This window comes from Bos indicus x Bos taurus, chromosome 6 (genome assembly GCF_003369695.1).
Source record: "Bos indicus x Bos taurus breed Angus x Brahman F1 hybrid chromosome 6, Bos_hybrid_MaternalHap_v2.0, whole genome shotgun sequence".
Classification (NCBI taxonomy): domain Eukaryota; kingdom Metazoa; phylum Chordata; class Mammalia; order Artiodactyla; family Bovidae; genus Bos; species Bos indicus x Bos taurus.
Genome location: NC_040081.1, coordinates 108,397,313 through 108,419,475, shown reverse-complemented (window position 1 = coordinate 108,419,475; position 22,163 = coordinate 108,397,313). Strand labels below are relative to the sequence as shown.

Sequence of the window (22,163 nt, the reverse complement as noted above, 5' to 3'; positions counted from 1 at the left end):
GGCTTCCCAACTCTGAAGGGTCACAATCACACCTTTGCTGCCTCCTTTTATTCCAGGAGTTGGCAAACCTTTTCTATAAAAAGCCAGATGGTAAATCTTCTCAGTGCTGCAAGCCATGCAGTTGTTGTCTCAGCCCTGGCCTTGCAGCAAAAGCAGACACAGACCATGGGCCGGGGCGGGGGGTGGGGGGAGGAGTGAGGGGGTGGGGGGTGGGGGAGTCGGGGGGTGGGGGGTGGGGGGGAGCAAACTGAATGGGGTTTAAATAAAACTTTATTTCTAAAAACAGGTAAAACAGATAAAGGCCTGTGGGACATAGTCTAGTTCCTTGTTTTTCAAATGGTGATCCATGGGCATTTGTTAACTATTGAAGAGATCAAACCAGTCAATCTTTAAGGAAATCAACACTGAATATTCACTGCAAGCACTGTTGCTGAAGCTGAAGCTCCAATACTTTGACCTCCTGATGCGAGGAGCCGACTCATTGGAAAAGACCCTGATGCTGGCAAAGATTGATGGCAAAAAAGAAGGGGCAGCAGAGGGTAAGATGGTTGGATGGCATCACCAACTCATCGGGCATGTATTTGAGCAAACTCCAAGAGAGTGAAGTACAGGGAAGCCTGGTGTGCTGCAGTCCATGGGGACATGACTTAGCAACTGAACAACAGGCCCTGGCCTACACCTATCAAAAGTGAGGTTCTGAGGGTCGGGGCAGCAGTTTTAAAAGTCCTCCCAGAGAGACATTAATGCTCACTAAAGTTTGAACTGTGGTGTTGGAGAAAATTCTTGAGAGTCCGTTGGACTGCAAGGAGATCAAACCAGTCAATCCTAAAGGAAATCAGTCTTGAATGTTCATTGGAAGGACTGATGCTAAGGCTGAAACTTCAATACTTCGGCCACCTGATGTGAAGAACTGACTCATTTGAAAAGAGCCTGATGATGGGAAAGATTGAAGGCAGGAGAAGAAGGGGACGACAGAGGATGAGATGGTTGGATGGCATCTTGACTTGATGGACATGAGTTTGAGTAAGCTCTGGGAGTTGGTGATGGACAGGGAAGCCTGGCATGCTGTCGCAAAGAGTTGGACATGACTGAGCAACTGAACTGAAAGTTTGAGAGCCACTGCTAACCGTCCTGATGATTCATACAGGACTCTCCCACACCGAGTATGAATAACTAAGGTGATCAGTATGTCCCATTTCACCAGAAAATTTCTCTCCCCCTCTTCCCCCAAATCACTCACACTCTACCCCCAAATCGTGAATTTTCTGCTCCTCTGGGTTTCCTGCTCCAAAGTCCCAGAGGCTTCTGTAATCCAATCCTCATTCTTTGTTGTCATTATTGCTATCTTGCTGTCCCAAACCCATCTCCTGTCCTCCCACCTGCTAGAACTCAGTTGCCCTCTTAATCCTGCAGCTCATCCAGGTACTCCTGGCCACTCCTAGCCTGGCAGGGAATGAGGGGCTTTCCAACCTCTGCTGAATGATGCCCCCAAACTGTCCTTCCTCCTCTCCACCTTGCCATCCACCTGTGCCACTCTCACTTCCAAGTGTTTCTGGTGAATTTGAGGTTCCTGGTGTCTTGTTGCAGAGGATTCAGTCAGAGACAAAGTGATAGGTAAGACGTGGATTTATTTAGAGAGACACACACTCCACAGACTTCCCAGGTGGTGTGAGTGGTAAAGAGTCCACCTGTCAGATGCAGGGGACACAAGAGACACGAGTTCAATCCCTAGGTCAGGAAGATCCCCTGGAGGAGAAAATGGCAACCCACTCCAGTATTCTTGCCTGGAAAATTTCATGGAAAAAGGAGCCTGGAGGGCTACTGTCCACGGGGTCGCAAAGAGTCAGAAATGACTGAACACAGATACACACCCAAACACACACACACACAAATCCACAAACAAAGTTTGGGCCATCTCAAAAGGTAAGAGCAGCCTCAAAATATGGTGTGGTTAGTTTTTACAGGCTAGGTGATTTCATAGGCTAATGAGTGGGTTATTCCAATTATTTGGAGGAATAGGCAAAGATTGGGCCACCACCCACTTTGGGGCATTTTGCTGTTAGTCTCAGAACTGTCCTGGCCCTGGTGGATGTGTCACTTAGCTTATGTCAGTGTATTACAAGGGGCATTTGATTTGGTTCATGGCCCACTGGAAGGTGAATAGTCCACCATCCTGGATCTGATTGGTTCTAACCAATTTTTTTTTTTTTTTTTGCTTGATCAAGTCTTACTTGCAGCACACAGGATCCTCATTGCATCATGCCCAATCTTTCACTGCAGGTACATGGACTCTCCAGCTGTGGCATAGGCACCCAGTTGTTCCCCAGTATGTGGGATCTTAGTTGCCTGACCAGGGATCAATGTGCCCCCTTCATTGCAGTAGGGATTCTTAACTGCTGGACAAGAGAATTCCCTCTAACCAAGATTTTTCAAGTCCTAAGGCTATATCATTCTATTAAAGAGTGTGCCCTGCCTCCTTCCCTCCTGTTTCACAAGTCATGACAATTCAAGTTCTTTCAGAAGAAAAAAAAAAAAGAATTCTCCATCAAATTAACACTTGATAATGCTCTTCCCAACTATTAATGTTACTCCACCTTCACTGAGTATTATATACTGCAACAGAAATAAAAGATTAGCTGTGACCACAGGGTTCACTCTGGAAAGACAAATATTAATGATACATATCATCCTCTCTGCTTCCTTTTACAAAAACCATCAATGGGAGTGTTTTGAATCCCACCTTAAAATGTGTTTTGTTATCATTGAAAAAGGTGTTGCCTTAAAAACTAGTCATGACCTAGAAGTTGAGGGTTACGTCTTATTTGGTGGGAATTTTTAGGGCTTCAGGCCTGGGAGATAGCATCTTAAGTGACCCTGAGGGAACTGTTCTGAGGAGGTAGGGGGAGCAGATAGCTTATGTGAAAGTTTGCAATCAGGGGTAGGTAGTCTGAACATCAAAATATTCTAATTAAGGAAAACCAGGTATTTCAAGTTAAGGAATTTAGTGCTTTTCTGTGTATGTGTAGAGGCAAGAGTCTGGGCTCACTGAAATCATTCCTTTCATGTGTACCTCACCTGTCTGGGACCAGTATCCTGTCTTCACATCCTGAGTTTCCTTACCTCAGGGCTCACCATAGGGAGTGGCTACAGTGTGGTGACTGTTACATAGCAGGTATTCTTCTCTTTCCTGAATTCCCTTAGGGCTGCACTCACTGACAACTGTGACACCCTTGTTTACTGATATGGCAGGAAATAGTCCGTTTCACAGCCCCTCTCCATGGCCCGAAATTTGACCAATATTTGAGAGTTTGTTTGTCCCACGGCACTGGGAGGCTCATCCCAGATCAGGTGAAAGTTCTCAAGCTTTCAAGATTTCAACTGAACTTTGAGCTGATGGAAAGTCATTTAGGAAATGATATTCACTGGCCTTTTGATCATGGAAGAAGGCAAGACCTGGGGCCTAGCTGGGAGTGGGGCCTGGGGATGTGAGGGCAAGGGAACAAGCCAGTCTGCCGAATAAGTAGGTAGACTCCGTGGGGTTAGGAGATCACCACTGTAAGCAATGTCTGACTTTCACAGGATTAGCCCCTAGAAACAGGGTTTGGGGGATTGGGTAGGGGTATGTAGCGGGGCCGGCTAAACTGTAAAAAAGAGAAGAAACCACAGGTGTTGGATAGTAGGCAGCCATCTGGTGCCCAAGGATACAAAGGACTGCCCAATAACCCACCATGGTTCCTCTCTTTCCCAAAGTGTTTGCAAAATCTGTTTAACTGTCACCTGAGCATCAGACATGGGAAACCAAACGAAAGCTCAGTCATACTCAGGGATTTGATTCTAGTTGAGATGCTCTGAATTCAGACATACATACAGTGGGGTAGGAGAGCAATTGCAAATTATTCTGAAGACCTCACCAAGAGGTCATATACCCCCCACTATTATCAAAAATTATATTACTGTTTCTAAAGAAATTGTAATAGTAGAGAACAAAACAACAAGGCCATTGGTAAGAAATGATCTTTTTTTTTTTTTTTAAAGATTTTAAGATCTTTTTAAGATTTTTAAAATCTTTTTTTTTTTTAAGATTTACATGTCACTCCACTTCCACTTCATGTATTCACAGTACTCATCCCTAGGACCTATCTTCAAGTGGAAAGAAAAGCAGGCTGGAACAGCTAAGACAGTACAGTCAGTGACCCTGATTCTTTCCAATGTAACTAGAATGTTTTCCAAGGCTAAAAAATTGTTCAAAGTTACGCTGTATCCAGTATGTGTGTACCCAGTGCAATACAAATATTCTTATTTCTTTTAGATTAAGTGTGTTACTCAATAAGATAGCTAACATACATTTTATAAGACCAAATGTGAATTATCTATTTAAACTATAGTTAATTCTCACTTTATTATATTATAGAATATTTAGCATTTTCTATACTCTGTATGCGGAGAAGGCAATGGCAACCCACTCCAGTACTCTTGCCTGGAAAATCCCATGGACAGAGGAGCCTGGTGGGCTGCAGTCTATGGGGTCGCTAAGAGTTGGACATGACTGAGCGACTTCACTTTCACTTTTTACTTTCATGCACTGGACAAGGAAATGGCAACCCACTCCAGTGTTCTTGCCTGGAGAATCCCAGGGATGGGGGAGCCTGGTGGGCTGCCGTATCTGGGGTCGCACAGAGTCGGACACGACTGAAGCAACTTAGCAGCAGCAGCAGCATACTCTGTATGGGCTTCCCTGGTAGCTCAGGGGTAAAGAATCTGCCTGCTAAGCAGGAGATATGGATTTGATCCCTGGGTCAGGAAGATCTCCTGGAAAAGAGAATGGCAACCCACTTCAGTATTCTTGCCTGGAGAATCCCATGGACACAGGAGACTGGCTGGCTACAGTACATGGGGTTACAAGAGTCAGACAGACTTAGCCATTAAACAACAAGTCTTCATTATACTCCTCAAAATGAACATTTTATTTGAATTGAAACAATGAAGTCAAACTGTTTCTGACAGAAAGTAAATCCAATGGGGCTGATTTGGCTAGTCTGATGATGAAAACAGTTACTAGGTTATAATAACAAATATTTCCTATATTTGACAGTTTCAACTTTAATGAACTGTTTTATTAGCTGCAAAGTTCTGACAAAAACAAAACTGAACCACCTGTAACCAAAAAAAAAAGCATTTTATCCAGAACTACTTATGCAAATGAGCCATGTTTAGATATTTCCCAGTTTGACTATTATCAGGTTAAACAAGGCACATACATCTCATTTCTTAAAAATGTCTAATTCATAGTCACTTCATGTCACTTTTTGTTTTTTGTTTTTTTTAACTGCTTGCTGCTTTTTAAACTGCTTGTCATTTGATGTATTGATAAAGCCTATCTGGTATATTTTCCAGAAACTGAAAAAATGGACAAAATAAGGACTAGGTAACCCTTTGGCAAGTTGGGTGGTTTTCAAGTCTTGACTTTCAGCAAAATTGAAATAGGGCCTAACTGAAAAAGCTCGCAAAGATCATCAAATTTAATTTGTTGAGATCAAGAACTGAGTGATACCACTATAATAAAACTTTGTTTCCAGGTACAGTACATGTTTATATGAACTCAATTTCTCAGGTCACACAGCTACAGAAACTAGAAATATGAAGAAAACTGTTGCTCAGTCCTTCCCATTCTAGCAGTAAGACATATTCATCCATAGACTTATGGGTTTTAAAAAGCAACAATATCCATTTCACCAAAAGATGTACTTTCCCATAACTTTAACATTTTATCAACTAATTATAAACATGTACAATATTCACTTTGCTTTCAGTTCAGTCGCTCAGTCATGTCCGACTCTTTGCGACCCCATGAACCGCAGCACACCAGGCCTCCCTGTCCATCACCAACTCCCGGAGTTCACCCAAACCCATGTGTCTCATCCACTGAGTCGGTGATGCCATCCAACCATCACATCCTCTGTCGTCCTTTTCTCCTTCTGCACTCCATCACATACTAATAATTATTTTAAAGATTAAAAGACTCAGTCCAGAATCAGTTGGTTTGCTATGTAACCTTGGACTATTAATCTTTCTCGGATCTCAGTTTCCTGATGTGCAAATGAGTGATAGTAGTTTCGTGCTAGTTTAGAGCTAGTTTATTTTGGGGGGCTCCAAAATCACTGCAGATGGTGCCTACAGCCATGAAAGTATAAGACACTTACTCCTTGGAAGGAAAGTAATGACCAACATAGACAGCATACTAAAAAGCAGAGACATTACTTTGTCAACAAAGGTCCGTCAAGGCTATGGTTTTTCCAGTAGTCATGTATAGATATGAGAATTGGACTATAAAGAAAGCTGGGTGCTGAAGAATTGATGCTTTTGAACCGGGGTGTTGGAGAAGACTCTTGAGAGTCCCTTGGACTGCAAGGAGATACAACCAGTCCATCCTAAAGATCAGTCCTGGGTGTTCATTGGAAGGACTGATGGTGAAGCTGCAACTCCAATACTTTGGCCACTTGATGAGGAGGAAATGGCAACCCACTCCAGTACTCTTGCCTGGAAAATCCCGTGGACGGAGGAGCGTGGTAGGCTACAGTCCATGGGGTCGCAAAGAGTCGGCACGACGGAGCAACTTCACTTTCACTTTGATGAGAAAAAGTGACTCATTTGAAAAGACCCTGGTGCTGGGAAAGATTGAAGGCGGGAGAAGCGGACGACAGTGGATGAGATGGTTGGATGGCATCACCGACTTGACGGACATGAGTTTCAGTAAACTCCGGGAGTTGATGATGGACAGGGAGGCCTGGCGTGCTGCGGTCCATGGGGTCACAAAGAGTCGGACACGACTGAGCGACTGAACAGAACTGAGAGCTAGTTTACCGCTGTTCCGAAGACTGGGTGAATTCATGCATCTAAAGTAAATGCCACGCCTGGCACCTAGCGAGCGTGCTTTATAAGTATTACCAAATGATCAAACTAATCAAAAGTAACACCCGGAGGGGAAGGGGTCTGTCTTCCCGCGTAGCAGGGAGGCGCTGGAGGGATCGGTTTCTTGGCCACAGATCCAACGGAGGATGCTCCAGGGAAAAAGGGGATGGGGCGGGCAGCTGGGAGGTCACAGGCTGAGAACGAGGAGGTCTGGGAGAGTTAAGAGTAAGCAGTTCTACCCACGCGTTTGCACGGGAATGTCTACGGATCTCAACCGCTCTGGAAAACAGGAACAAGAGCGTCAGGCCTGAAAGCCACCGCGATTGGAACCCGTCCTAGGTTTCGCTCCCCGCCCCTGGCCGGCCCGGCCCCGCGTGCCGGTGCCCAATCGGCCCTCGGGCCCCGGGGCGTTGCGCCAGTCGAACGCCCGACCGCCCAGGACTCCAGACCTAGGCCCCAGGCGGCCGCCCGCTGCTCGCTGCCGGAGAAGCCGGGCTTCAGGCCGCCGCCTCCCACGCAGCCCAGCCTGGCGAGGGTGCCCGCGCCCCGCGAAGACCGGAACTGGCCCCTCGCGGCCGCCGTAGACGCACCTCTGTTGCCATTGTCACCGCTTCCCCCGACCCTCCTTCCTCCTTCCTCCCCCACCGGAGTTCCCTTTCACTTCCGGGGTCGCTCTGGATCCGTTGGTTCCGTAACAACATCCCGTTGGCTTCCCTCAGGCGGCGGGACCCGTGCAGCGCCGCCTCCTAGGAGCGCCGCCCGCCCGGGGCTCACCGCGCTCCTCTCCGGGCCCAGGCCGCCATGGCCACCAACCCGCAGCCACAGCCACCTCCTCCCGCGCCGCCGCCTCCCCCGCCGCAGCCGCAGCCGCCGCCGCCGCCGCCTGGCCCAGGGACTGGCCCAGGCGCGGGCGGGGCCGGGGGAGCGGGCGCCGGCGCCGGGGACCCGCAGCTCGTGGCCATGATCGTGAACCATCTCAAGAGCCAGGGGCTCTTCGACCAGTTCCGCAGGGACTGCTTGGCCGACGTGGACACCAAGGTGCGGGGCGCGCGGGGGAGCTGCGGGCGGGCGGGGACCGGGGACCGGGGACGATCCCGCGGGCCGCCGCCTTGCCGGGCAGGCCATCGGTGGCCCGCCATCGGTCGGTGGGCCGGCGGCTGCCTCGGCGTCCCCAGCCCCGGGGCCGCTCTGGAGCGCTCCGCCTCCCCACCCCGGAGTTCCCTGCGCAGCCGCTTCCTCTCTGAGGGGCCGCTCCGTGCCCGGCGCTGTTCGTGGCTCGCTGTGTTCATTCATTCGCTCAGCCTTTCGTTGGCTTAACAGACTAGCCAAGCATCTCCTACGTTCCAGGCACTGCTTAGGTGCTGGGAATATAGGGGTGAGCCACACCAAGTTACTGTTCTTTTGGAGACTCGTCTGTACTAAGGCTAACGGCGCTTTCACCTGTGATTTCCACTCACCGCCCCCCACCTCCGCCCCCCGGTTTACTTCGTGTCCCAAGTTATTTTTGCCGTCTCTCTTGAAGATTGCTGGTAAGGGTCAGGTCTTTGTCCTTCGGAGAAAGGACTAAGTGGTGATGAATCGAATTGTTTGCAGTGTTGCAATGCTGGACTTGGTGAGGGGCGCAGAGCTGGTCGATGGAAAGGTGAGGTACGGAGATGGGGCTTTGTTTCCCCCCAGGGACTCTGATTTAATCGCTCAGGCCAAGTCCTGTCTCTAAAGTGAGAAGGGAGGAGGGGTGAGAGGGGAGAGGTAGAGGAAACTGAGGAAAAGACGGAGGCGAGGTGACGGCAGGTACTGAAGTGGAAGAAGGACAGGACAGAAGAATGAGTTGGGAGAGTACGGGGTTTATGGGGAAAGGTTCCCTGTACAAAAAGAGCGGGGCTGGGAAGGAAAAGGGAGTATGTACCAAGTGCCAAAGTGAAGAGGGTTTGGCAGGAGCGGGTCAGCTTGGGTGGTTCTGCAAAGGCTGAGTAGAGAAAACGGGAAGGTGCATTTAGTAGATGGATGGAAACCTAGTAGGTCTAGAAGCAAGTGAAGCAGGAAGCTTTGGTTGGAAACTGTTGGGGGAAAACTTTTTTTTTAACTGAGATCTGGTTTGGTTCATTGGTTCAGAGTTTCAGTGGGGTCAGGGTTTTTCCATAGCATGTTCAGCTCTTCTAAAGAAGCTTGTTTCTTTGAGGAAAGGGCTTTGAGGTGAAGCACACACCATTCCCTTGTCTCCTCTGGGGAAACCTTTCTGACAGTCTGGGGACATCTTCCCTTTTAAGAACTCTGGCCCACCTTGTAGACCAGAAATAGAAGGTGCCTTTTGGGGGTGTTGGAGTTTCTGAACCACATGAAATTCAGTTTTCTTGGGGATATTTATTTATGTAGGTAGTATGTAGTTTGCTCACTTCATTTTAGGGAATATGCACAAGTTAGGGAATATGCACAAGCCTGTTTGACAATGATGCCAGTTGACTTTCTTCCTCCCTCTCTCCCTTCCTTCCATACTTTTTTTTTCCACAGGACATGGGGAAGTAAATGTTACCCAACTATCAAAAAGTAAAGCTGGTCTGTTTTTTTTTTTGGCAAGTAGAGATTTCACTTTGCTGTCCTTAGAAACCTACAAATCCATGTGTCATCATTTGTGTATGCAGATGAAAATTCAAATACACCAGCAGTTGGGGGTGGGGAGCTATACTATTTAAGGCTCAACTTTTTCTGCATCCACATTCCCTCCGAATATTGTTGTTGTGCCTGTAATGTTCCTGCCAGAGCCTCTCAAAGTAGACTCCTAAAAGATTTCTTGGGGCGAAAGAAGGAAGCACCATTGGTTTGACAATCTGATGATAACTAGGACAGGTACACAGGTTCACATGAACATGCAGCCCAAGATCCGGCTAATGCTGGGGCTCCTCTGCTGTGGTCTCCAGATCCGGGAGCCAGGCTTCAAAGCCATTCCGACCCCTGTGCACCGAGTAGCACGTGAGGAGGAAAAATCAAGGCAGGCTCACCTCTAGGGACTCGGCAGGTGCTCCCTGACCAAGTGACTGTGGCCCCTTTCACTCCAGGCCGTAAAGGCCAATTTTTGGATACTTCCTCGGCTGGAAATGGCTCCTCGTTGCCATAATTATTGTCTCTTTTCAGATTTAAAAGAAAAATCAGAGACAGAAATAATGTAAGTTTATTCACCCAACAAATACTTACACACCAGGCATTGTTTTAGGTACCAGGGACACAGCAGTGAACAGAAAGTCCCTGCTGATGTGAAGCTCGAAGCCCATCAGAGAAAGTAAATCTCACTCGTGAGAGGTTCTGTGGGAGAGAGAAAGCAGGATGAAGGTGGAAAGGGTTGGTGGTGTGTTTTGCGTAAGTTATTCAGGGAAGATTGAATGAGATGACATTTGAGCCATCGCTGAAGGAGCTCTCCAGCTGTGGGGGGCTGAGCATGCCAACTGGGGAGCACAGCAAGTGCAGGAGGCCTAAGGCAGAACCTGCTGAGGGAGAAAGGGCTAGGAGCTGAGGTAGGAGCCCCCCGCCACCCTCCCTTTACAGAGCTGCCGGAGCCCTGGTGAGTTTGGCGCTCACTGGAGCTGAGACGCCCCTGGCAGGTGTTAGAGCAGAAGAGGGATGCTATCTGCTTCCACCTCAGACGGCTTGACCTCGTGGAGTCATTCACAGTCCCCCCTTACTTCATCGTGATGTGGTTTGGACAGTGAACGACATGGTCCCCTTAACTTTAGAAGATCGGCGCTCTCTGCACCATGGAAAACAGACTTCAGGCAGCAGGGGGAGACTAGATGCAGGCCAGTCGGCAACTGTGATCTAGGCAGGAGAGGAGAATGCTCCGGACAGGAGTGGTAGCAGTGGAGGGCATGGGAGGTGCTCAGGTTCTGGCTGCATTCTGAGGCTAATGCCGGCGGGATTTCCTGCGGGTTCGGGTGAGGGGTGGAAGAGAAGGAGTCATGATGATGTGAAGGCTTTTGGCCAGGAGCACTGGGAAAAGGACATAGCTCTTCCCGGAAGAGTAATGGAGCCCAAAATATTATCGTAGTCACTAGGCTTTTTTACCTAAACGAGAACTTAGAAACCAAGGGATTTAACTTTTATAGTTCAAATTGAAGGTTGTTTTATGGGCAAGTAGAGTGCTAATGGAGAAGACAATGGCACCCCACTCCAGTACTCTTGCCTGGAAAATCCCATGGACGGAGGAGCCTGGTAGGCTGCAGTCCATGGGGTCACTAAGAGTCAGACACGACTGAGCGACTTCACTTTCACTTTTCACTTTCATGCATTGGACAAGGAAATGGCAACCCACTCCAGTGTTCTTACCTGGAGAATCCCAGGGACGGCAGAGCCTGGTGGGCTGCCGTCTATGGGGTCGCACAGAGTCGGACATGACTGACATGACTTAGCAGCAGCATTCTCAATGAAGGCTCATTTCCTGTCTGCTCTTCTCCATTTCTTCCCTTCAAATCATCTAAAAGTAACACTTCTTATGTTCTAGTCCCTTGTCTATAATTAGGTATATCTGTCTTTGTATTCATCTATAAACATTTTGTTTTAGATAAATGGTATTTGAATGAGTCTTGTTTTATCCTGAAGCAGGAGGATAATACAGGGTTGTCAAACTATGAAACTTTGTTGCCATATTGATGCCCTAAGAAATGTTAACACTGCTAAAGATACAAGGATTCCTGAGACTATGGATATAGGGTTGATATTGTGTAGCAGTGAGGTTTTTAACATTGATATCTCTTTCTTTCTCTCTAGCCTGCCTATCAGAATCTGAGACAGCGTGTTGACAACTTTGTTGCAAACCACTTAGCAACTCATACATGGAGTCCCCACCTCAACAAGAACCAGCTTAGAAACAATATTCGACAGCAAGTGCTCAAGTAAGTCAGAATTGCAGCGTTCCTAGGAAGGTTTGAGACTGTCCCAGTGTGCCTTGCCTGAAAGCAGAGACATTTGCAGAAGTTTGTTCACCTTGTGATGATTTTGTCAGGTCTGGTGTGGCTACTTCATACAATGATACAGTGTAATTTTAGAGTAGACTCTAAATCGCCTCACATTTCCCTCATAAATTTGACAGTCTGATTGTTCCCATAGACCTTTGGAAATATTGAAGGAATGACTGCTGCTGCTGCTAAGTCGCTTCAGTCGTGTCCGACTCTGTGCGACCCCGTAGACAGTAGCCCACTAGGCTCCTCTGTTCCTGGGATTCTCCAGGCAAGAACACTGGAGTGAAAGGAATGACTATGTGACTTCAAAAAAAAAGCCCTCTAGATCTGCCGTGAATAGATGGCAAATGCCAGATTGGTTAGTGTGTCACATACGGTTACGTTTACAGTTACTTTTTGGCCCTGAGAGAGTAGGCTTTATTATTCCTGGTTTACAAATAAAGACATTAAAGATGACTGAAATGGAAGCATTTTCTCCTGATTTGAGACCATGTCTTCTATGTTCTGGTACAACTGCTTGCTTTTTTCCTTTTCTTTTTCCTGGCTGAGTGTGCTGTCAGGTCTTAGCTCCCTGGTCAGCAGTTAAGCCTGGCCCTAGCAGTCTGTCGGATCTTAGCTCCCCGGTCAGCAGTTAAGCCTGGCCCTAGCAGGCTGTCAGGTCTTGGCTCCCCGGTCAGCACTTAAGCCTGGCCCTGGCCGTGAAAGCGCTGCGTCCTAACCCCTGGGCCACCAGGGGCTCTCCTGGTTTGTGTTTGTTTTGGTTTTGTTTTTAATTTAACTGTGATTTTGCTTGTGGGTTTTAGTGACAATATAACCAGAAAGGGAGTGGTGGTGCATTTGGGCCTGTCAGGGTCCTTTTCTTGGCAAACACGAAGAGAGTGAGAAAAGCCGGAATGTTTAGATGGCCCTAAAAAGATCATATTTGTTCCCCCAAAGAGCAGATTTACAATATTGTTCATGAATATAAGTATTCACCAAGATTAGAAGACTTGAACCCTCTCTCCCTGCCTCACACCCTAGAAAAGCTGACCACTTTATTTTAAAAATGCTTTATTCTTCCTGCCTTGACAAATATTTATGTCCAAGTTCATCTACTGGGACGAAATGTGGCTTTTTAAACAGGTAAACAAATCTGATTTATAGCTGTGTGCTGGGTGCTTAGTCCCTCAGTCGTGTCTGACTCTTCGAGACCTCATGGACTGTAGCCTGCCAGGCTCCTCTGTCCATGGGGATTCTCTAGGCAAGAATGCTGGAGTGGGTTGCCATGCCCTCCTCCAGGGGATCTTCCCAACCCAGGGATCGAACCCAGATCTTCTGCATTCCAGGCGGATCTTTACCGCCTGAGCCACCAGGAAGCATAATTTATAGCTGTTGCCCCTCAATTCCCTCTTGTCCCTCAGGAACCTTGCAAACCTACCTAGTGTATTGCTCCCTTGATAGTTCACCCACAGGAAGCCCCACAAATAAAACTTTACACTCTGATTCAAAGACCCATTTAGCCGCAGGTAATCCTAGAAACCAGGAACCTGGGGCTCAGACTGCGTGTCCTAGAAAATAAGAGAAGGGAAGAGGGAAATTTGACAGTAGGTTTGTTGTCTACATTTTAAAAGATATTCAGGAACCTGTGAAAGAGTCCAGGTGAGATCACAAGATGCCATTAGAGGGCTGCATCTGATAGCTTCTGGGGAGAAGTCAAGGCCTTTCCTGTTGGGCAGCAGGCCTAGGGGCTTCCTCATTTCCAGACCTTCAGGAGAACAGTAACCAAAATAGGGGGTAGAGCGCTACGGGTCAAGTTGGAGGCTAGGGGTCGGTCGGGGGCCAAGGGTAGGCCGGGTTGGGGGGTGGGGGCAGGAGGCTTACAGACATTACCCACAGTTACAGAGCACCAGCCCGCAACAGTGTGCATAGCTGCCTCCTTTTTCACAAAGAATAACATTGTTTTAAAAGCGTGTTTGGAAAGGGGAGGGTCTTAGATTCTTTTTGTCTTTTTCTTCATATGTTAAGAGACTAAATGGAAGGCACATTTCTTGAAATTGACTTCTTGGCACGCAAAACCTTTACAGCCGGGAAGCGGTCATTTGTTCTGTTCTTTAAAGAGAGCTAAACTCAGTCTTGCCCATGTAAAATCAAGCACTTAAAATTGTTGTACCAACATATGACGTTTTCACAGAACCTTGTTTGGTGAGGGATTGCTGGACGCTGCAGTAGGGGGTGCTTGTGACTGTCGGCAGTTAACACTAGAGCAGTCTGCCTGTGGGTGACGAGGACCCTCCTCTGTGGACTAGAGTGGGCCAATTGTCATCTCTTGGGTAGTTTAGGCATTGCTCTTACTGGGAAATCTGGACATTTTCTTCTAGCTACTTTACTTATTTTTAATTGAACTGTTCTTTCATTTAAATTACATTAGTAAACTTATGTCTCTTAAATAACATTTCTAAGTTACTCTAAAGAAAGAGTAACTTTTAGTTGTGTCTAACTAATGGTATAGGGCCTCCCTGGTGGCTCAGTGTGTAAGAATCCGCCTGCCAGTGCAGGAGATGTGGGTTTGATCCCTGGGTCAGGAAGATCCCCTTGAGAAGGAAATGGCAACCCACTTCAGTATTCCTCCCAGGAAATCCCATGGACAGAGGAGCATGGCGTCTACAGTTCATGGGATTGCAACAGAGTCAGACGCGATTTAACAACTAAACGACGACAACTACCAATGGTATAGGAACGTATTTGCACCTGTAAATACAATTTCAGATCGTTTTTTTTGCATATACTTTGAGAAATACTCACTTGTCTCAGATTGAACTGTTTACAATTGCCATTTTCATAAGACAAGATAGTTCAATATCTGCAATTTTGCATGGTTCAGTAACCAATCTGCCAGCTCAGTAGTTTAAAAAAAGTTTTACTCTGTTTATGCATTCATTTGTACAACAGAACCTTAAAATGCAAGGGAGCTCAGAAGTGATGACCTGAACTGTACACTGTTTAAAGGAAGACAAGAAAGTAGCTTTAACCAAGACAGTGCCAGCTGCTGGCATTTTGGCTTTGCCCTTGAACCTGGAGCTATGACCTCTCCCCTCCTCTGGTGAGGCAGCCCCGGCTGCACCCACACGTCACTGGAATGAACCCACGAGGAACAGTGTGCTTGTTAGCGTGGGCCTCCGTTTCTGAGATCAGAGCGGGCCTCTGAGAGAGCGAGGACCTAAGTACACGGAGGCCGGCGTGTGGGCCTCAGGGAAAGAGACTGAGGCAGCCACCTGAAGGGTGTGTTTCATTTCGTGCCTTTGTGCTTGCACCTTAGAACGTTTTTCAGATGACTTGTCCTCGCCTCTTTTCCACCTGCCACATTTTAAAGACACCTCCAAGATGTAACAGTGTTCAGAGGATTAGCTTTTTTTTTTTTTAATAGTCTTAGAACTTTAGAAAGCAGGTTACCTACTTTGTGCAGTGGTGTCTCATTTTTCTCTATGGCCCACATAAATGGAATTGTAGTATCTCAGGGCTGCGAGGTGCCTCGGGAAAGGCGAATCGCATCCATCCTCCACTCCAGACAGCACGGCACTCAGACATAGCCCTGCAGGGCGTAGAGAGAGACACCTCAGCCCTGTGCAGGGACAGCCAGAGGCCTCAAACTGCTGTCCCAACACTGTCCAGGGAACTGTGACTGCTCAGGTTCTCTGTTAGAAAGAAACAAGGTTGAAGTGCGATTCTTCAAATAAATGCATGTCCTCCTATTTTGTTCAGAGGCCTCTGCGGTTTTCTTCGTGTTTCAGGCTTTGTTGGCCCTTTGCTCCTCTGTCTCTTACGTGTGATATTTCTTTGAACACTTTGTTCCCTTCTCTTCTCTGGAAATCAGGACTCAGGTTAAATGTCTTCTCCTTTGTAAAGCATTTGCAAATCATCTCAGGGATGGCTAATAATGATAATATTCTTTTCTCATAGTGCATTGTATGTCCTAGCAGCTGTCACGTTGTATTTTGTGTCTCTCACCCCCAGCAGAACAGAGACCAGGTGTGATTTGCAGTGGCTCAGTAGCTAGTGTGGTGCCTGTTGTGTATAAGGCACTTAGAACGTGATTGTAGAATGAATAAATCATTTAGTCTTTAAAGCAAGAAGATAATAAGATGGCCAAAAGTTTTAAGCTTTGTTTTTGTTCTTCTAAAGTTTTCCTTTTTTTTTCTTTTTTGTAAGTTTGGGGAAATTGCACTTTGTGTGCATTCTTCAGTGTTCGTGGGCACACTAATACTTAAAACAGACTTATATCTTTCTGTTTAAAAAAAAAGTTGTAGAATCTATAGGTTTATTTTGTACCCAGAATTCCGCTTTAATGGTCATTTATCCCTGTCTGCCATGGGCAGGATTGAGGTAAGAGAAGCGTCACCTACAAGCCTGGCCTTTAGATAACGTGCTCTGTCTAGTTCTAAAGGTATTTTGTTTTGCTCTTGTTCTGTCTGCTTTAGTATCTCCACTGGTGACACAGTGGAGATGTGACATATTTTATGTAGTTTTTTTTTTTGCAGTATCCTTTGTTAAATGCCACTGTAGTGTGAAACTTATTTTCTATTGTGTATTTTTCTTGTAACCCAAGGAGAGTGGAGAGGGGGCAGTTGAAGAACATATATGTAATTGATACAGCTTTACTTAAAAGGAGTTTGTTTAATACTACATTAATTTTTGTTTTTGTTTTTCACCTTTCTGTAAATTATCCTGTGTTTCAGATCAGGAATGTTGGAGTCTGGTATTGACCGAATTATTTCTCAGGTTGTGGATCCGAAGATCAACCACACATTCAGACCTCAGGTGGAGAAAGCTGTGCACGAGTTTCTGGCCACGCTCAGTCATAAGGAGGACACGAGCGGCAGCACAGCCCCCGAGGATGAGAAACCAGACTCCTCCACCATCACACAAGGTGCTTTGCTTTCATTCTTGGTCAGTCCCGTTGCTTTTCTTCTTACGCTGATTACCAAGTTAGGGGTATTTAGTTCATTAAAATATTTCTCTTTTTGGCCACTCTCATGAAATTGTAGTTATTTTAATTATCACCCAGATTCTTGAACTGGCATAACAGTTTTTTTTTTTTTTTTTTTTTAATAATAGTTACTTTAATAATGTAGTGGATGGGTGTGTGTGTGTTTCAGTAGAGGCAATAATTACAGTAATTAGAGAACATGTTCTTTTTCTGGGAACTAGACTGTTCTCACGTTTGCATAATGCCTGAGTCTGTGTTACAGAGGTAGAGAATTTAGAGTGTGTTGAGTCTCAGCACCAGTGCCTGAAAGACTGAAAGTGTATGTGCGTGTGTCACGTAACACTGACAGTGGCAGGCGGCCTTGAGTCTGCAGAGGGCTTTACCTTCTGCACAAATTTATTCTAAAACATGTCTTTCCCTCCAAGGTGTCCCTGCCCCCGGGCCCAGTGCAAACGTGGCCAGTGATGCCATGTCCATCTTGGAAACCATCACTTCTCTCAACCAAGAAGCTAGTGCTGCCAGGGCTTCAACAGAGATGTCGAATGCCAAGACCAGTGAGAGAATGTCCAAAAAAACCCCGTCTCAGGCAAGCACTGACACTAGTGCTGAGAAAGAGAGGACTTCAGAGGACACAGCTGATAAAGAAAAACCTACAGCCGACTCTGCAGGGGAAGGGCAGGAAGCTGCCCCTCGCTCTGAAGAACTTAGTGATCCCCCTTGTCCAGCTGAAGAAATGAAGAATCACACAAGAGAAAGTACTAGTTCAGTTCTGCTAAATAAGGATGCTCAACAAGAAAGCAGTGACCAAAAAAGCAAATCAGCAGATAAAGGTGAAAAGAAGCCAGACAGCAATGAAAAGGCAGAAAGAAAGAAAGAGAAGAAGGAAAAGACTGAAAAGAAAACTGATCACTCAAAAAGGAGCGAAGATGTACAAAGAGTAAAAGATGAAAAACAAGCAAAGGATAAAGAAGTAGAATGTTCAAAACTTCCTTTGGAAAAAACCAATAGTAAAGCTAAAACCAGTGAAGGAACAAAAGAAGGTAAAAACTTGGAAAAGTCTACAACAGTTTAAAGAACACGGTGTCCTTGAGGGCACATCACACTTGCCTTCAAAGTTTTATAACTATATTTGCTACTTGTGTTTTAAAATCCTGAAAACTCATATTCTCTTTGCTAAAAGATGAGCATTAAGCATTTGTATATTTCCTTTCATTCTCATGTGCCAGTTGACAATGCAAATGAACAGAGACACTCTAAGCCTTATAAATTTAACTCATAATTTATTCACGTACATTATTCCAAGCCAGTTAATTGTTGTATATCCTAATCTTTAAAATACTAGTGAATAATTCATTTACATAAGATTTGCTTTTTATATATCATTCACATCATGGATTATCAGTGTTATTCATTTTATAGGCTAACCGTGCTTTCTGTTTGCTGAAAATAGCTCTACCTTGTTTGATATTGGTTACTAATGGTGAGAGATTATTTCTGAAGTTGAAGTTCTTTGAGCAGTTAAAGCAGAAAAATGTTAATGTAATTTAGGAAGCTTGTGCTGTTTTTGTTCTTACCACAAGACAATTTGTTTTCTGTGTTTCATTTTCTTGTAGATATCTCTATGATAGATTCTGATGTGGATGGACTTACAGACATCACAGTTAGCTCCGTCCACACCAGTGACCTTTCATCTTTTGAAGAAGACACTGAGGAGGAGGCTGTGATGTCTGAGAGCATGGAAGAAGGAGAGATTACATCAGATGGTAAAGCATTTTACTTAGTAAAGCCTCTGGGAAGCTTCCTGTTGAGCAGTGTTTGTAAGTTCAGATGGCTGTGTCGTGAAAGGCAGTGTGGCGCCGTGGCAGGAGCTTGGGACTCTTAGTTGGAAGATTTGTTTCTGAGTCCCAGCTCCAAGACTGTCTATCTGAGTGAGCTTGGTAAGTTACTAAACCTCAACAAGTCTAGGTTCTCCTTCTCTTACCTCCACTCCCTAGGATTCTTAGAAGACTTGGATGAGATCCTGTTTGAACATGCCATGTTTTGGTAGTGTTTGGAGGGACAGTCCACAAGACTGCCCTCATTTCTGGGACCAATTGCAAATTCAAGATCCCAAGACCACTCTCAGGTTTGGTAATTCACTAGAAGGACTCATTGAAAGCTATTAAACTCATGGTTATGGTTTCTTTCAGCTAAGGGACACATTAAAATCAGCCAAGGGAAGAGGCAGTAGGCTATATAGTCTGTCACCAGGAGTCACGTAGCTAGTGAGCACAGCACCATTTCAAACCCAGTCCGGGCTTCTAACTAATACCTTACATTGCTCTTTAACATGTGATTAAATATTTTTTATGATTTTTTGAAAAGTCAAAAATGTTGAACGTTATTTGCAATTGCCTGCAGATAGCATCTGGTAAATTTGCCACTGACTCTTGGATTGAACCCACCTGCCAATGCAGGAGACGTAAGAGACATGGGTTCAATCCTTGGATCAGGAAGATCCCCTGGAGGAGGGCATAGTAACCCACTCCAGTATTCTTGCCTGGAGAATCCCATGGACAGAGGAGCCTGGTGGGCTACAGTCCATGGGGTTGCACAGAGTCGGACACAACTGAAGCGACTTAACACATACTTGAATTAGAATATCTGTAGAGAAAATCACAGGCAAGAAAAAAGTAGAAAGTTTTAATGCTGTAGGTGTATGAATATTTTTCAGTTGCTCCCATTTTTCATTATTTTCTTAGTATCCATTAAAAAAACTGAATTAGCAGCCTCCGAAATGCAAGGGTAGCACTCCTCACTCTTCATAATTACCCTCATGAGGTCGTTTCTGAGCACCGACGGAAGGAGAATGCTCTTATCCTGTGAACATTCCACTTTCTCTGACCAAACGGAAATCTTATTTCTAGATGCTGTATTGGATCTGTTCAAGGTTTTTCCTGGACAGGGCTAGATTTTCTGTGTATGGGATCCAAAGTAAGAAAACTGCTCTTTTGAGAGTACAAAGCAATACTTAGTAGCACTCACTGCTTCTTGCTGTGCATGGGGAACTTTTCTCCCTTCCTAGGGCAGAAGGGTTTTACTGTATACTTGCTGTAGGGCCAGTTATTGGTTCTTGCCCCTTCCATAAACGAAAGACCATAAATGGTCACTAAAATCTCAAGTTTAAAGTGTGGCTTGAAGGGAATTTGTTCAACTTGATACTGGTAAAGTATTCATGCCAAGTCTGTTGATATACAAATGAGGATTAACTATTTGTCCAGGAAACATAAGTAACTCTTAAGGTCTAATTTTTCTTTTTGATATGTGAGAAGCTGAAAGAAAGAAACAGTATGTGAATCAGGAGGATGTCCCTGGTGGTCCATTGGTTAAGACTCTGCCCTTCCTGTTCAGGGGGCATGAGTTTGATCCCTGCCCTGAGAAATTCTGCATGCCATGCGGCACGGCCAAAGAAGCAAACAAAAAAAAAAATTTAAATAAATAAAGATATGAATGATAGCCTTTAAAATTTTCTGAATTTTCACATACTGATATTTCTCCTGTTGGACCTACAAATACCCTTAAACTACTTTGATACAGCTTTTGCCACTTGATGTTGATGTTAATTGCTGATTGACAGAAATGCTCTTCTTTCTACTGACTTTCTTCCAGATGAAGAGAAGAACAAGCAAAACAAAACAAAAACTCAAACCAGTGATCCCAGTGAAGGAAAAGCAAAAAATGTGCGGCATGCTTATGTTCACAAACCATATCTTTACTCAAAGTATTATAGTGATTCTGATGACGAACTTACTGTGGAACAACGGCGGCAGTCTATTGTAAGTCAGATTTGAGCTCTTGTTATGTTAACCTATTAAATCAGGTTGGCATACTTGACTAGTCTGTTCACAGGCTACTGGTGAGCATTTGAAACGGTGACTTATAGGTTCCACCTTCAGGAACCTTGTCATTTAGGCAGAATAGATAAAAACGTGATGGAGCTGTTCATATCATCATGATTGGTGAAAAACTGCTAACACCCTCGGTGTTTCATAGTATGGAAATGTTTGACCCGAGTATGGATCCAGCCATAAAGAGAGATGGCATCAGCCATTAACATATTATTAAGAGGGAAGCATAGTCGTCCACATATTTCCTTCATTTAATAGTACTTCTAAGATGTACCACTGAATTATTAACAGCTTTTTAGAGAAACTGCTACCTCATTGTATGTATACATCAGTTTTAATAAGTTGGCTTACAATTTCAGAAACATTAAAATATGAAAAGTTGTGCATCAAAGAATAAGGAAATACTACTTCATAAAAAATGATTTGAAGGAAGCGCACCAAAATGTTAATAGTAGCCTCTCTCTTAAGAGATTAGTTGATCAGGAGTTATGCTCATGCTTAGAGTATTTGACACTTTGAGGCTTTGAATTCTGGGCAGGAAAGAGATGGTAGAGTAACACAATGACTGGATCCTCCCTGGTTTAAAATACAACTACAGGAAGTCCCACATCCAAACCCTGGGTCCTAAGAGTATAGCCAGCAAGTAACATTTGTTGTAGGACCACCCTGTCACTGGAATCTGCATTTCATCTTTCTTTGAGAAAATCAGATAATTATAAAGACCTACCTCTACACGTGATGCTCATAGACATTTTTATAGGTAGCCTTTTAATTGGAATAACAGTTTATTAAACCACCGTTTCCCCAAATGATACCTTGAAATTGATGGCATTCTGAAAGTTAGTAAGGGAAAAATGTCACCTTCTGTCTCTTTTGAAACCCATGCGCACACATAGATGTGTTTATAGTGGTATGTAGGCACTTTTACAGAGCCCATTAATCTGTAAGGACATCTGAAGGGCAAGCATATTTTTTTTCAGGGTGTTTTTGCTCTTACTTGAGAATCTGTCAGCATAATTATGAATATTTTGTGGTTTTAGGCTAAAGAAAAAGAAGAGAGACTTTTAAGAAGGCAAATTAATAGAGAAAAACTTGAAGAAAAACGAAAACAGAAAGCAGAAAAGACAAAGTATTCAAAAGCTAAGAGTCAAGGTATAAGAGATCTTAACATTTAATATTTTAAGCTATGTACTTACCCCATTGACTTCTAGATATTAAGATAGCTTGTGAGGTATGATTATAAAATAAAGTGATAAAAATTGTATCTTAGATTTTTAAAACTATGTATTTTAAGATGTTTAAGATTTCCTTTTTAATCTGATGTATTTAGTCACATGTTTATTATATTTCTATATCTAAGTTAAACATTCTATCACATACCAGATTATACAACTCACATAATAGCAGTTTATTTTCCAGTGATTATGGAATGAATTATCACTGAAAAATTTATTGTTA

General features: G+C 44.7%; 1 protein-coding gene across 2 annotated transcripts in view; it reads left to right on the top strand.

Annotated features, from left to right (window-relative positions):
• The first annotated feature begins 7,579 nt into the window (after positions 1-7,579).
• The window catches only part of BOD1L1 (biorientation of chromosomes in cell division 1 like 1), a 53,410-nt gene continuing 38,826 nt past the window's right edge, over positions 7,580-22,163 (top strand). For both annotated transcript variants that reach the window (XM_027545052.1, XM_027545053.1), the window contains exons 1-7: positions 7,580-7,947; positions 11,665-11,789; positions 16,568-16,758; positions 17,244-17,858; positions 18,432-18,581; positions 20,467-20,633; positions 21,746-21,857. In XM_027545052.1, coding sequence (XP_027400853.1) covers positions 7,711-7,947; positions 11,665-11,789; positions 16,568-16,758; positions 17,244-17,858; positions 18,432-18,581; positions 20,467-20,633; positions 21,746-21,857 — 1,597 coding nt within the window. In that variant the 5' untranslated portion in view covers positions 7,580-7,710. The remainder of the gene's footprint in view (positions 7,948-11,664; positions 11,790-16,567; positions 16,759-17,243; positions 17,859-18,431; positions 18,582-20,466; positions 20,634-21,745; positions 21,858-22,163) is intronic.